The 13,795-nt window shown below is 34.9% G+C and overlaps 1 protein-coding gene across 1 annotated transcript in view; it reads left to right on the top strand.

Annotated features, from left to right (window-relative positions):
- The window catches only part of LOC306864794 (vasoactive intestinal polypeptide receptor), a 70,890-nt gene that overhangs the window by 17,556 nt on the left and 39,539 nt on the right, over positions 1-13,795 (top strand). The window contains exon 3 of the mRNA XM_079409028.1: positions 6,060-6,170. Coding sequence (XP_079265154.1) covers positions 6,060-6,170 — 111 coding nt within the window. The remainder of the gene's footprint in view (positions 1-6,059; positions 6,171-13,795) is intronic.

The following is a 13,795-nucleotide window of genomic DNA, read 5'->3' as shown; positions in this document are numbered from 1 at the left end:
GCTTACATTCATATCTAGAATGTGTTTGAATGAAAAAAATCTATTTAATTATTAAATAAATAAAAAATCATTACTGTATACTGTTAAATACAACACTTCATTTGATATGTGGTGAAAATGTCACAGCAGTGGAAAAAAGGTGTATATATTTGAATACATACAAAACTCTGTTATACTGAAATAAATCAATACTTTTATTCAGCATGGACACATTTAATTTGTTAAAAGGGACAGTAAAGGCATTTGCAGTATTAAAAAATTAGGTATTTCAAACAAATGCCGAAAACTTTCTATTCATCAAAAATCTTGAAAAATAAAAATGTATTACAGTTTCCACAACAGCATTAAGCAGAATTTGCTTAACATTGATAAGCACCAAATCAACATATCAGAATGATTTCTGAAGGATCATGTGACATTAAAGACTGGAGTAACAACGGTTGAAAATTCAGCCCTGAAAAAAAGAAAAAAGTAAATGGGTATTACATAAAATAAATTACACACACATATATATATATATATATATATATATATATATATATATATATATATATTTTACATATTTTTAGAATATTTAAAGGGATAGTTCATGCAAAAATTTAAATTCTGTCATTCAAGGAATGCAGCGTGGTACTGTCGTGAATGTGCATCAAAGACTGGCACGGAAGAGAAGAAATTGTTGAATAAAGGCATTATTTTTGTTTTCTTTGTGCACAAAAAGTATTCTCATAGCTTCGTAACATTATGGTTGAACCCCTGATTTCACATGGACTATATGATGTCTTTACTACCTTTCTGGGCCTTGAACGTGGTAGTGACGTTGCTGTCTATGCAGGGTCAGAGAGCTCCCGGATTTCATCAAAAATATCTTAATTTTTGTTCTGAAGAAGAATGAAGGACTTACGGGTTTGGAATGAAATGAGGGTGAGTAATTAATGACAGAATTTTCATTTTTGGGTGAACTATCCCTTTAAGTGTTAGAAGGTATTTTAATATTATATAATATTAACAATAAAATGTCAAAAATGTCAAAAAAGTCAAGGCATCATATATATATATAAATATAAATATATATATATATATATATATAATTAGAAATATGCAGTTTTATTATGTAATCATTTATTATGAAAAATAAATAAATATATTAATAAAAACAAAATGCTAATACTTCATCCAACCAGTGGTTTGAACATGAAAATGTAAAAAGAAAAAATCCCTGTTTTCAAAGGCTGATTACCATCATCCTCATCAATGAGATGTATCATGCACATGCTGATGAGACCGCAAGTGTTCTGACAAAATACTGATTCATCAGCCTAGCTAATTATTTGGGATTTTCAGCAAAGGGTCGAGGGACCACTGCACTGTGCATAGATATCTACAATTATGCGGAAGCTCCTTTGAGGTATGAAGTAGGTTATCCTCCACTGACTCATTCTTCAGGTTGACGAGGTGAACTGGCAATCAGGCATGAAAGACAATTTTTTTGAAGTGGAAGGCAGCTGTAAAAGTCAGACCCCCATCCTGGATAGAGAGTGGGATGAATGAAAGGATCTGTTGTGCCCACAAGCATTTCATGCAACTGTTTGAGATGAAAGCCCTGTAGTGTCCATGTGTATTGTTCTAAGATAGACTTGAGAGTTTAAAAAACTCTGTTTTACTTTCCTTTTTTTAGTGTGTTTTGATGTGATATAACTAGGCTGTTCATATCTCAGATGTCTGTTTGCATTGGGATGGACCGTTGTGGCTGGACTAGAAACCTATATCATCTATGTTAGTAAACTACAAGTTAAGAACAGCTCTCTAGCAACCACCCAAAACACCCCAATAACCACCCAAAATAGCGTAGCAACCTCTTAACAAAACCGTAGAAACCACTCAAGGCACACCCTATCGAAGGCGATTCATCTACGGTAATGAACTCGATATTGCGTAGCTTGTCAGTGATCTACAGCTCTGTGTATTAAATGTTGCTCCATTTTAAAGCAGGTGATGGAGATTTACCGCTAATCACGGAACCGGCTTTACTGACGACATGCGCATGACAATCGCATTCGATATATCGCCCAGCCCTACATTATAGATGTTTTTACTGTCACTTTTGATCAATTTAATCTATCCTTGCTGAGTAAAAGTATTATTCTTTTCTTGCTAACCCCAAACATTTAATCAATAGTTTACATTACTATTTTTACACTTGGCAGACACTTTTATCCAATGTGATTTACAGTGCATTCATGGTTGTGCATTGAAACCAATGACCTTGGTGTTGCTAGCACCAGTTGGGCTACAGAATAAAATAATAAAGCTGTGGATTTTTTTCTTAGACAAAGAACATTTCGGCACTTATTGATAGGACTGGTTCTCAAGGTTTAAGCAACTTGGTAGCTAATGAATCTAGAGGGAATTTTTAAACAATCTATATACATCTTTAAAGCTCTGCTGGGACTTTTTGGTAGTTATTGCAGTCAGAAATGGATTCTGTCTCGACGTGTAGAATGTTGAATAACATGAAAGTAACAAAAGCATGAATTTGATGTAATGTTGAGCATGGTGCAAAAATCCAGCATTAAAAATTACCACCAAACTACATCAGAAGCTTTACATTGTGAGCTCTGAAAAACTGACATTTATGGTACACGGTATAGGTGTCATTCACTAACCACTTATTTGCAAAGCAACCATATACAGTGTACTGTAAACTAATGCAAGAGATACACCTGAGTTTATATTTGGGAAATAAGATGCCTTCAACCCACAACCCGTCTGTAGGTATCAGCCATGTTTTGGAAGACATTATGTGGGAGGATTCTTCTTCGGATTGTACAATAGTCAAGGAGGGCAATTTGCAAAACCAATGCATCCTATAGTGCAAATACTCTTCCCTTCCCCCATATTTTAGGTGAAAATGCCTCCATATGCACTGCCGAACTCATTCAAGATTGGTTTCATAAACATCAGGATGCAATCACATGCCTTCCCTGAGCTTCAATCACTCAATCTAAACATTGAGGCACAGATTACCATTTCCTTTATCCCTCAAAGAAAATTAGTTTTTTTGTTTTGTAAAATGTTTTTTCTTTCAGCATTTTTACAACAGTCCAATTCATTAACTGCATTTGAAGTTTAACTAAACCTGTTGAGCTGACCTGTACTGTTTTTTTTTTTAATCCAACTGCTGACTGTGGATTTAGTCTAGTATTAGTAGTCAAGGCATATACAGTACATTTTCCTTTCAGTGTTCCCTAGTCAGTGTCTTTAACTCTAAAGAGCTTTCAGCAGCCAGACTTTATCTGACTTCAGTTTAAACCGCAATCCTGTGATGATTGAATTTACATGTCTACAGTTGGTGTGCTGACCCATCGTCACATCCATATACCTAGTGTCTGAATGAGGTGGATTTTTAAACAGGCCACTTGCCTCTGGAACATTCCTCTGTAGCTCGGAGAGGATGAATAAGATAAACTAGCTGTCAGTTCTCCACATTCACAATCAAGAGCCAACTCACCTCGCCTCATGAATCAGACATATGCATTCTGGGGGCATGAGGAGAGTCGTAAATATTCAAAATATTACGGGTAAAGCAATAAGCTGATACCATATCTCAGTTTATTTTGCTCACAGGTGTCCAACTGAAGGATGAGGGAAGTGGGAGTTTTAGAGCCCTCATGTTACTTTTAAATAAACCCCAGTTAAATTTAGACAGTTCAGACTAATTTAAACACTAGGGAAATCAACCAGTGACACATTTGTATAATTCTTCTGCAGGAAGTTGGTGCTGTCAAATTAGTATTTGGCTGGACCATTGGAGGAATCTCTCTGTATAATACTTAATTGGTGTTTTTGTGCATGAAAATAATACTTTAATGTAGCAAATAAATGCTGGAATACATATATATACAGTTTTTATACAAGAAAATCACAAACAAAGTAAAAATATATACATATATACAGTACATACATATACATATATTTATAAAAATGCAAAATTATGTATATTTTTTAATTATTTGCTACATTAAATTTTAATTTTCATGCTTAAATTCATGAATTTATCATTACATAGAGTGGTGACCAAAATTATTAGAACACTGGTATTTTCACCAGCTAAAAAAATGGTTTTAAGTCAGTCATTTCTATCTTTTGCTGTAGTTTGTCAGTAGGAAATATCAGTTTATATTTCCAAACATTAATTTTGCCATTAATTGTAATAATCCAGTGAGATTTTTGTTTGCACAAGGAGTCTGATAACAGCCAGTGCTCCACACAGAGATCTGATCTGATCATCATCCAGTCTGTCTGGAATGACATGAAGAAACAGAACAAACTGAGACTGACTAAATCTAGAAGAACTGTGGCAACGTCTCCAAGATGCTTCAAGAAACATACCTGGAAAGCTGCAGTACTGTTAAAAGTTTTAGGCACTTGTGTAAAAATGCTGTGAAATGAGGATGCTTTCAAAAATAATGTCATAAACAGATTTTCTTTATCAATGAACTTCTATTAACTAAATTAAATCAACATTTGGTGTGACCATCCTTTGCATTTAAAGCAGCTTTTGCCCTAGGTGGACTTGCACATCATTTCTCAATTAGCTTTGCAGGTAGGTCTCTTGAAGCATCTTGGAGACGTCTCAGTTTGTTCTGTTTCTTTATGTCATTCCAGACAGACTGGATGATGATTAGATCAGATCTCTGTGCAAACAAAAATCTCACTGGATTATTACAATTAATGGCAAAATTAATGTTTGGAAGTGTAAACTGATATTTCCTACTAACACACTACAGCAAAAGATAGAAATAACTGACTTAAAACCATTTTTTTGCTGGTGAAAATAGTCTTAAATTTTTTAGCTTGGTGAAAATACTCTTTTAATACTCTTAAATATGCCAAGGGTTCTAACAATTTTGGCTACCACAAATTATTGCAACACGTGGCATATTTAAGAGGTTTCAGTTGTTTTTGTTGAATTGTCCATTACAATACCCATAAAACAAACTATTGCCAGAACTACCTGCGACGGAAGGAATCTGCTGGAACATTGAAAATGATGGACTGGCCCCCTCAAAGTCGGGACCTCAACTCCATTGAGCAAATTTGGGGCGATTTGGAAAATAAACTGGACAGTTCTATTGTACCTTCAAAGCAAAGCCTTTGGCTTGAGTTGCAGAAGGCATGGGATAACATTAGTGTTGAAGTTCTCAGGAAATACTGTATATTGACACTATGCTAGAGAGATGTGCTGCTGTAATTACTGCAAAAGATGGACAAACCAAATATTAAAGTTAAAAAGTGGATAAAAACAGTACGACTCACTTCATCTGATATTTCTTGTGCTCAGAGCAACCATCTGCATGTTTCATGAACATTATGAAATTAAATCATGTTTTGGAGGCAAAAAAGTTATTTTCAGATCTGTCAGGTGATTTAACCATTTTGGCCACCACTGTTAATAGTTAATAGTTAATAGTGGTCTTAAGATATTGTTATATTCTAATCCTAATGATGTTTTATACTTTTGTACAACATAGAGGGTTATATCGAGTCATAAAATATTGGGTTAATTCAAAGACTATAGAATACCCAAGACGTGTCACTCCTATAGTTTTGAATGGGGAAAATGCAATGCTCAATATGGCTGCTCAATTGCAGGGAGCCCTGCCTTCTGAATGAAAGAGCCAATCGCTAATCGGTAAAGTCAGCGCGTCACTGCAGCTGCCGTTAGAAGTCCTGGTTGCTATAGAAACAGTCAGCTTTCTAAAATGTGCGCTTAGTACTGCGCATGCACACTGGCTGATCTAGCCTGAAAAATAAGATTTTTATAATGCTATTTGAGCCATGATACAGTTGTTGTCAGATTTCTTTGATTATTTAAATATGAAATTTAATCGTAAGCTTAGTGAACAGTTTTAGAGAATTTGATGTTTCCCCATTCAAAGAGATAGGAGCTGCACTTGTATGCCTGAGAGGCGTTTCAAAGATGGCCGCCGAGTGACATGACTTGTTTTGAAGAGAATTTGGTTAATGCTAAGCATTGTTCTTTATTCTTTTGCCAGGCTGCAAAGGGATGTGGGATATTATTACTTGCTGGCCATCAGCCAAAGTTGGGGAACATGTGGTTATTCCCTGTCCAAATTACTTCAGACACTTCTCTGATCATCATGAGGGTAAGTTGAAATCGCCATCAAAAACCTTTGATGAACTTCAAGGCATTAAGCAACAGCTGTAACTCTTGAAGAAAAGTGCAGAGTGTCTTTGTCATTTTGTCAGCCTCTGTCATGGGCTGTCGCATCGCTATAAAACTATAAGTTTTGAGGCACTTCAGTGTCTGAAGTTGTTCAGAAGTTAATCTGAAACTCCGACATACTCACTGGAGTTCTTTCTTTGATATCACACTTCTCAAGGCAAAGTGATGAGCTTGGGAAAATGACAACTCTAAAATAAGCCCTTAATTGTCAGAAAGTAAAACAAAACCAATTTTTCCCCTCTAGCAAACAGCATTTTAATGGTATGTTGTCATCAATGTAGGACAACATTAATATCATGTTTGCAGAATGCAGTAGAACTACTGACTGGGGGTTACATTTTACATGCAGAACCGCTGCTTTGAGTGGATGGAATGGCTAGTTCATTAGGAGGCAAATCAGACACATTGACTGAGTATGTACTACCATTAGGTCACACTTGTTTATCTGATAATTCTGTCTCAGCCACATCACACCAGAAACTGTTAATTAAACTCATTGAAAGTCTGGCAGCATAACAAGTTCAGCAGACTTGCATTTAAGCTGTTATACAAAGACTTAGTGCAAAGTTCTATAAATTTATATTTATTTATTTATTTTAATTTATATTTATATACAATATTTATATACTAATTTATTAATTTTGTCACTTTAACTTTTGATTAATATCTTAAAAAGATGAAACCTATGTCGATTCCATATAATGGAAATACAGCCTCTGTGTTGGAGAGTAAAAAACGTGTTTCTTCAGGGATGAAAGAGGGCTGAAAAAGAGCACATCTGCTTTGAGGAGCTCTGGATTTCAAGCAGTGATTTCTGAACACACTGAACACTTTAAGAATGGCCAGCTGTGATAGTCAAAGAGTTTTCTTTGAAATGTTGAAATGTGAACTGCTCATTCATGTTAGTTATATGGAACTGTGGGTGATTCTGTTCATTCTTGAATAGAAGATTAAGAATAGAAGATGCAGCCCCTTCGTTTAGCACAGAGGTTTAAAAGAACATTTGAGAAATGAGTTTGAAAGTGTTGTGAAGATAAAGAGCCGGTGCTGATGACTCAAACATAAATCTGTTGTTAGCAAGAGACAGATAACAGTGTTACATCTCTGGGAAATGGACACTTATCTCTCAGGGGTTGATTTTTAAAATCAAACAGATTTAAACTTTTTTATTTTTGTTATGTAAAGTTCACTTTAATGAAGGTCACTTTATTTTTTGCTACGTTTTCAAATGTATTTTATTTATAGATTTTGTCCTTTTCCCAGATCTAGATTTTAATTGTAAAATCTAAACAATTCATCATAAAAGTACTTTTCTAAAACTTAAGTGATTAAAAAAAAAGTTAAATCATAGAACATTTCAATATCATTTTTGCATTATCTTTTTCTTTAAGTGTAGTTTTTATATATAAAAAAGTTTGTTAACCTGTTGTTCTCTCATAAGAATAAACAAGTACAGTCATACTCTGCTTCTGTATGTGTAAGGTGTATTATATATTGAAGTATTCATGAAGGTGTTCAACCTCAGCGTTTAATTAAAGTGTAGGCTTTAGTCTTACTCTTGTTATGTCATTCAGTCCTTTCAGTAGTGCTTAATTAATGAATGTTTGATTAATGAGGCATAGTATTTCACTGCTGTTGTTTTTTTAGTGCCTGGGGATTGTATATATCACAAAGAATTAGTTCATTCAATCATCTATCAAAGCTGCTTGTTTCATATGCAGCCGAGTGTGAAGGTGGCCACATTTGAGTGCTGAATATAAATGTAATCATATTCATTGATCTTTCACTGAAAGTAGATCAGTCATGCATTCCATAGCTTATATGACTCCCCACAGCCAAATACTGAAGCCCCTCTGGTGCTTCCTCATCATTTGATGAGCAAGTGGTTTTTTTTTCAGCAGAGCTCAGTTAAATGAAGAAGAACCAGTTACCATCTGAGCCCTGGATTGTAGACATTTAGCTCTGCTGTTCTGAGCAGTGTATCAACCCTCACCACACTAGTTCTAGTACAAGGATAATATAGCTGTATTCTGATTGACTGGATTCCTAAATGCTGTGTTCACTGCTCCCTACACACTGCGCAGGGGATATTTGTCAACTGATAAAATCTGTTTATTTGGAATGGCCAGAAAAGGCATGGAACTTGAGTCAGATTGAGTCAGATCAGTTTTATGTTATAATGACATAATATACTCAATAAATATCTATTAAATACTGTATATAATGTCATTTTTAGTACTGGGAAATGATTAATTGTGATTAATCGCATCCAAAATAAAAGTTTTTGTTTATATAATATATGTGTGTGTACTGTGCATATTTATTATGTATATATGAAGACACACATGCATATATATACAGTGCCCTCCATAAGTATTGGAACAGTAAAGACAAAATTGCTCTGTTTGCTGTGGAGTCATTTGCAAATATGATTAAAAGATGAATATGAGACAAAACTACAGAATGTCACATTTTATTATTAGCCGTTTAAACACATACATGTTTTACCAAATAAAAAGAACAGCACTTTTAGAATTCATCCCACTCATTGATGTGAGCATAAGTATTGGGACAGTTGAACATAAGGCAGATATAAAAGATTAAAAGCTATTATTTAGTTGCAGAGCCCTTGCGCACAATCACAGCAGTGAGTCTGCGACCCTTAGACATCACCAGACTCTTGGTCTCATCCTTTGAAATACTTTTCCCAGCCTTTAATGCAGCCAATTCCAATTGTTGCTTGTTTTGAGGAGTTTCTGCCTTTACTCTCCTCTCCAGCTGGTGAAATTCATGTTCAATCAGATTTAAATCTGGAGAATGACTTGGGCAATCTAAGACTTTCCATTTCTTTGCCCTTATAAATTCCTTGACTGAACTGGCAGGGTGTTTTGGGACATTGTCCTGATGCAATATGAAGCACTTCCCAATTAATCTGGTGGCAGTTTCTTGAATATTGGTAGGCAAGATGGTTTTGTACCCTTCCAAATTCATTCTGCTACTGTCATCATGACTTGTTATGTACCTGACTTGTTAAAACATGCAACAGTCCACCCCCTGCTTAAAAAACAGAACTTAGACCCCACAGTGTTAGCCAACTTTAGACCTATCTCAAATTTGTAATTTATCGCTAAAATCTTGGAGATATGATTTTTGAAATATTTCAATCTGGTTTTAAAAAACATCACTCTACTGAGACTGCATTGTTGAAAGTCTTAAATGATATTTTAGTAACCTGTGATTCTGGTAACTATGCTGTGCTTGTGCTCCTAGATTTGACCGATGCATTTGATATGGTCGATCACAAAGTTCTTATTGCTCGGTTTGAGCAATGCGCAGGTATAAAAGGTACTGCCTTAAATTGGTTTAAATCTTATTTTTTTAATCGAAGGTTTTCAATAAATTTTGGAGATCTCTTTTCTAGTGAAGCATTTTTATCATGTGGGGTTCCGCAGGGATCCATTTTGGCTCCCATTCTTTTTTCAATATACATGCTCCCACTTGGTTCTATTTTCAGGAAGTATGGGCTGTCATTCCATTGCTACTCTGATGACATGAGTTTATTTGCTCTTAAAATGTAATTCAGATGGTTTGGACACTCTCATGGCTTGCTTGTCAGATGTAAAATCCTGGTTTCCTCTAAACTTTCTGAATTTTAATGAAAGTAAAACGGAAATAATAGTTTTTGGTTCTTCAGATTCAATTCATAATCCCAAAACAAATCTTGGTGGGCTGTCTTCTTGTGTGAAGACATTGGTGAAAAACCTGGGTGTTGTCTTTGAGTCTTTGAAATTTGATAAGCAGATAAACTTGGTCGTGAATCATGCTTTTTTCAGTTGCGAATGCTATCAAAAGTAAAGTAATTTCTCTCCTTCAAAAACTTTGAAAAAGTAATCCATGCCTTTATATTTTCCAGGCTGGATTACTGTAAATCTCTATATGTTGGGATTAACCAATCAGTTCTTTCCCGATTACAGTTAGTTCAAAATGCAGCAGCCAGACTGCTCACAGGTACTCGAAAATGGGACCACATCACTCCAATCTTACGCTCTCTTCACTGGTTGCCTGTGCGCTACAGAATTGATTTAAAAATATTACTCATAGTGTACAAATCTCTAAATGGAATGGCCCCATCTTACCTTTCTGACCTATTGATTGAACATTTTTCCAGTAGATCACTTCGGTCGTCTAACCAGAGACTGTTGTTCATTCCAAGGTCGAAGTATAAGTGTAGAGGCAGGGGCGTAGCCATCATTTCAAAAGTGGGGGGGACGGAATGTCTAGTGTTAAACCTGTTTTTTGTTGTTGTTTTTTTTTCAGTTAACCCTTGTCTAATTGACAGGTTTTATTTTTAATCATACCTTTTTGCTTAATATGCTTTATGATTATATTATTATATATGATTGTAAAATAGAAGGAAAGAAAGAGAGAAAAAAGAAAAAGAAAGAAAGAAATACAACAGCTTGTCACTGGGACAGTACCCTTAAAAGCACATCTTTGTACCTTATTTACCCCAAAAAGTTTCATAGTTGTACATTACGGTACATATTGGTACTCTATATGTGCACCTTTTTGAGTATAAGTTACAAAGATGTCCTTATAAGGGTACTATTGTTTACATATTTCAAACTGTATTTTGTGTGTGTTGTATGTAGAGTGCATGGCACACAGTAATGGATACTTGCACATTCACATACTTCTTTATTCTGTTCTGTTCTATTATACATTCGTCTGATTAGTCTATGTTAAAAGAATTATCTTATCATAGACAATGCAGTAAATAATCTTTACCTCTGAAGCCTCACTGAAACTTTCTGCCTCATTCACTCTCAGCTGTGAATGCACTTGTGCCTCTGTCTATAGCAAATAAAGCAGTGTTTGAAACATGTACATACAGGGAATAGTGACATACAGAAGAAAATAACACATTAAGTACACTGCTGGACAATAACCAATCATTTGTATCCTAAATTATTTTTTAACACTTTAGAATGATATACACATATTCACTATTAACTATGACTTTTACTTCAATAAACTCTTCATTTACTGCTTATTAATAGCTTGTAAGGTAGTCGTTGTAGTTGTTAAGTTTAGGATTATGGGATGCAGAATATGGTCATGAAGAATACAGAATTAATATGTGCTTAAGTACTAATAAACAACCAATATGCAAGCTAATAATTACCTACTGTAGTTAAAAATGATAGCTGAGAAGTAGGGCTGCAACTAACGATTATTTTGATAATCGATTAGTTGGCCGATTATTCTTTCGATTAATCGATTAATCGGATTAAAGAAATATTGACCAAAAAAAACACTATTCCACATTCTGCCCAATGTCCTTCAAACAAACGTGACAACTGAATGCTATGAAAACATACAGTGCTTAATTTATTAGACCACTTATCATAATAAAGAGAAAACATATTTTAGAAATTTGTCAAAAAAAATTTTAATTTAAAAATGTTATTGTCATTTATTGGACATAATAATAAAAAATGTCCTCATAACAGCTTGCATTCTTGCTGGTATTGTTTATGTACTTTTTGACTGCAATTGGTTATCGCGAAAAAAAAAATACTCAAATAAAAAATACAAAAAAAAAATAAGTGCTCTGGTTTTCTTTCATAGATAACAGCAATAATGATATTATAGCATTAAAAATAGCCTACTACTGTTACTAAAGAGCTTACACATATTGGAGTACTAACCAGTACAGAAAGCCGAAACATTATTTTGGTTATCACCAATACTGTTACTTTAGAGCAGCAGTGGCACAAACCTTACATAAACACATTGTTAAACTTACATAAATTTGTTAAGCATTGTAAAAATTGAATATAGTTTAAACCTCTATTAAAAATTAAAATAATAAAGATAATAATAAAGACGAATAAAAACACAAACTCAGTGTTAACCAACAGGTAAGAGTAATGTTCTGCAGGAACTACTTTGATCACAGTCACCTCGTCATTTCTTTATCCTGTAAAAGGCCGTTATGGAGCGTCTCATGTTTATATTCAGACAGACAATTACACGCTGTTATCCCTTTAAAGTTCCTACTCTCATAAAATATTTTAATTTATTTTAAACCTTAAATTAACTTTCAACAACAGATAATTCAGCACAGTGGATATGTTTGGCTGAAAAGCCTATTAATTGTCTCCCTCTCTACTGTGTTCTGTCCGTCTGACGCGCGTGCGCGCGCCCGCCGCGCCGGCGCTCATTCGGTATTTTAAACTTAACACAGACTGTCAGGACGGACCTTTATGCAAAAATGGAAATGCTCGCGTGAATTTGTGGCATTTATAGATAAGGATATGACCGTAAACTGAACGTTTTTGCGCTGAGGACGCACACGCATCTGTCAAAGCGCCTGACAGGGCAAGCCATGACTCTTATGCATTAACTTAAAGCTTAAAATAAAGAATTATCATGTTTTGGGCAGCTTGGATCACGTGCTTCTCCGGCAGAATCTCATTCTGTTTCCTCCACTATTTTTAGATGCATTTTGTCCATATAAATGCATTATTCAGTGCCGTAATTTGTCTAACCAGCTGAAGTTGGACGTGCACTGTGGGCAGACCCGATTAATCGATAATGAGAATCGTTGTCGATGATTTTCATAATCGATAATAATCGATTTTATCGATTAGTTGTTGCAGCCCTACTGAGAAGTTGTTCATCATACTAATGTCATTTTTTATTTTTCTATATTTGACTAATTATGTGTTTTCTATGATTGGTCCATATATAATCCTACAAACGCTTGTGTATTATAGATTATATACAATGTAAAAACAGCTAGGTGTTAAAAGCCACTCTTCTCACCTGTCAGTCACTGTGTGTCGTCCTGATTCTGTCCTAACAAACCTAGGCTGACTGTTTCTTGTTCATTCTTGACAACACATAAAAACGTCAAATTAGTGCAATAATGATAGAGCAGCCCTAAATTAAGATCGGTCCTGTATCAGATCAGTGCTTGCATACTTGATTGAAATAGGCCTACATCATGTAGAATTGGCAGAGTGTCACAATGCTGCAAACGCTGTAAAATCTCAGTTCAACATTATCTTTATTCTTATTTGAAGGGTTCTGATAACATACATACGTGTTAAAATAAAAGACGTCACAAAAGAGTTACGGAAAATTACACTGAAAATAAATAAGTGCATGTTTGTCCAGGCAGCTTTTTATTTCTCCATATAATGAACATCAAAACTTGCTATTTATTCAGCAAGAGCAATAGGCAGAGTCACTCAACATTGTGCAACATTATTCGGATACCACATGCCAACTTACACTGCTTGACTTTTTCGTAAAAAAGGAGTGAAGAGTTTCTTGCCGCTTTGAACTCATCTCGACCTCTAATGAATGATGGATACAGCGCGGGACCGCGGGCGCGAGCCTGGGCATGTCGTGACGTCACAAACTGAGTGACTGATTGGCATGGAAACGTAAACGTCATGTATAAATGATCCTGTCTCTTTGAATTTTAAATCATTCTGCATTTATATACATTGCTCCATTAAAACCTCAACATGT

The sequence above is a fragment of the Barbus barbus genome (assembly GCF_936440315.1).
Source record: "Barbus barbus genome assembly, chromosome: 46".
Classification (NCBI taxonomy): domain Eukaryota; kingdom Metazoa; phylum Chordata; class Actinopteri; order Cypriniformes; family Cyprinidae; genus Barbus; species Barbus barbus.
This window is presented reverse-complemented; position numbering and strand designations above follow the sequence as displayed.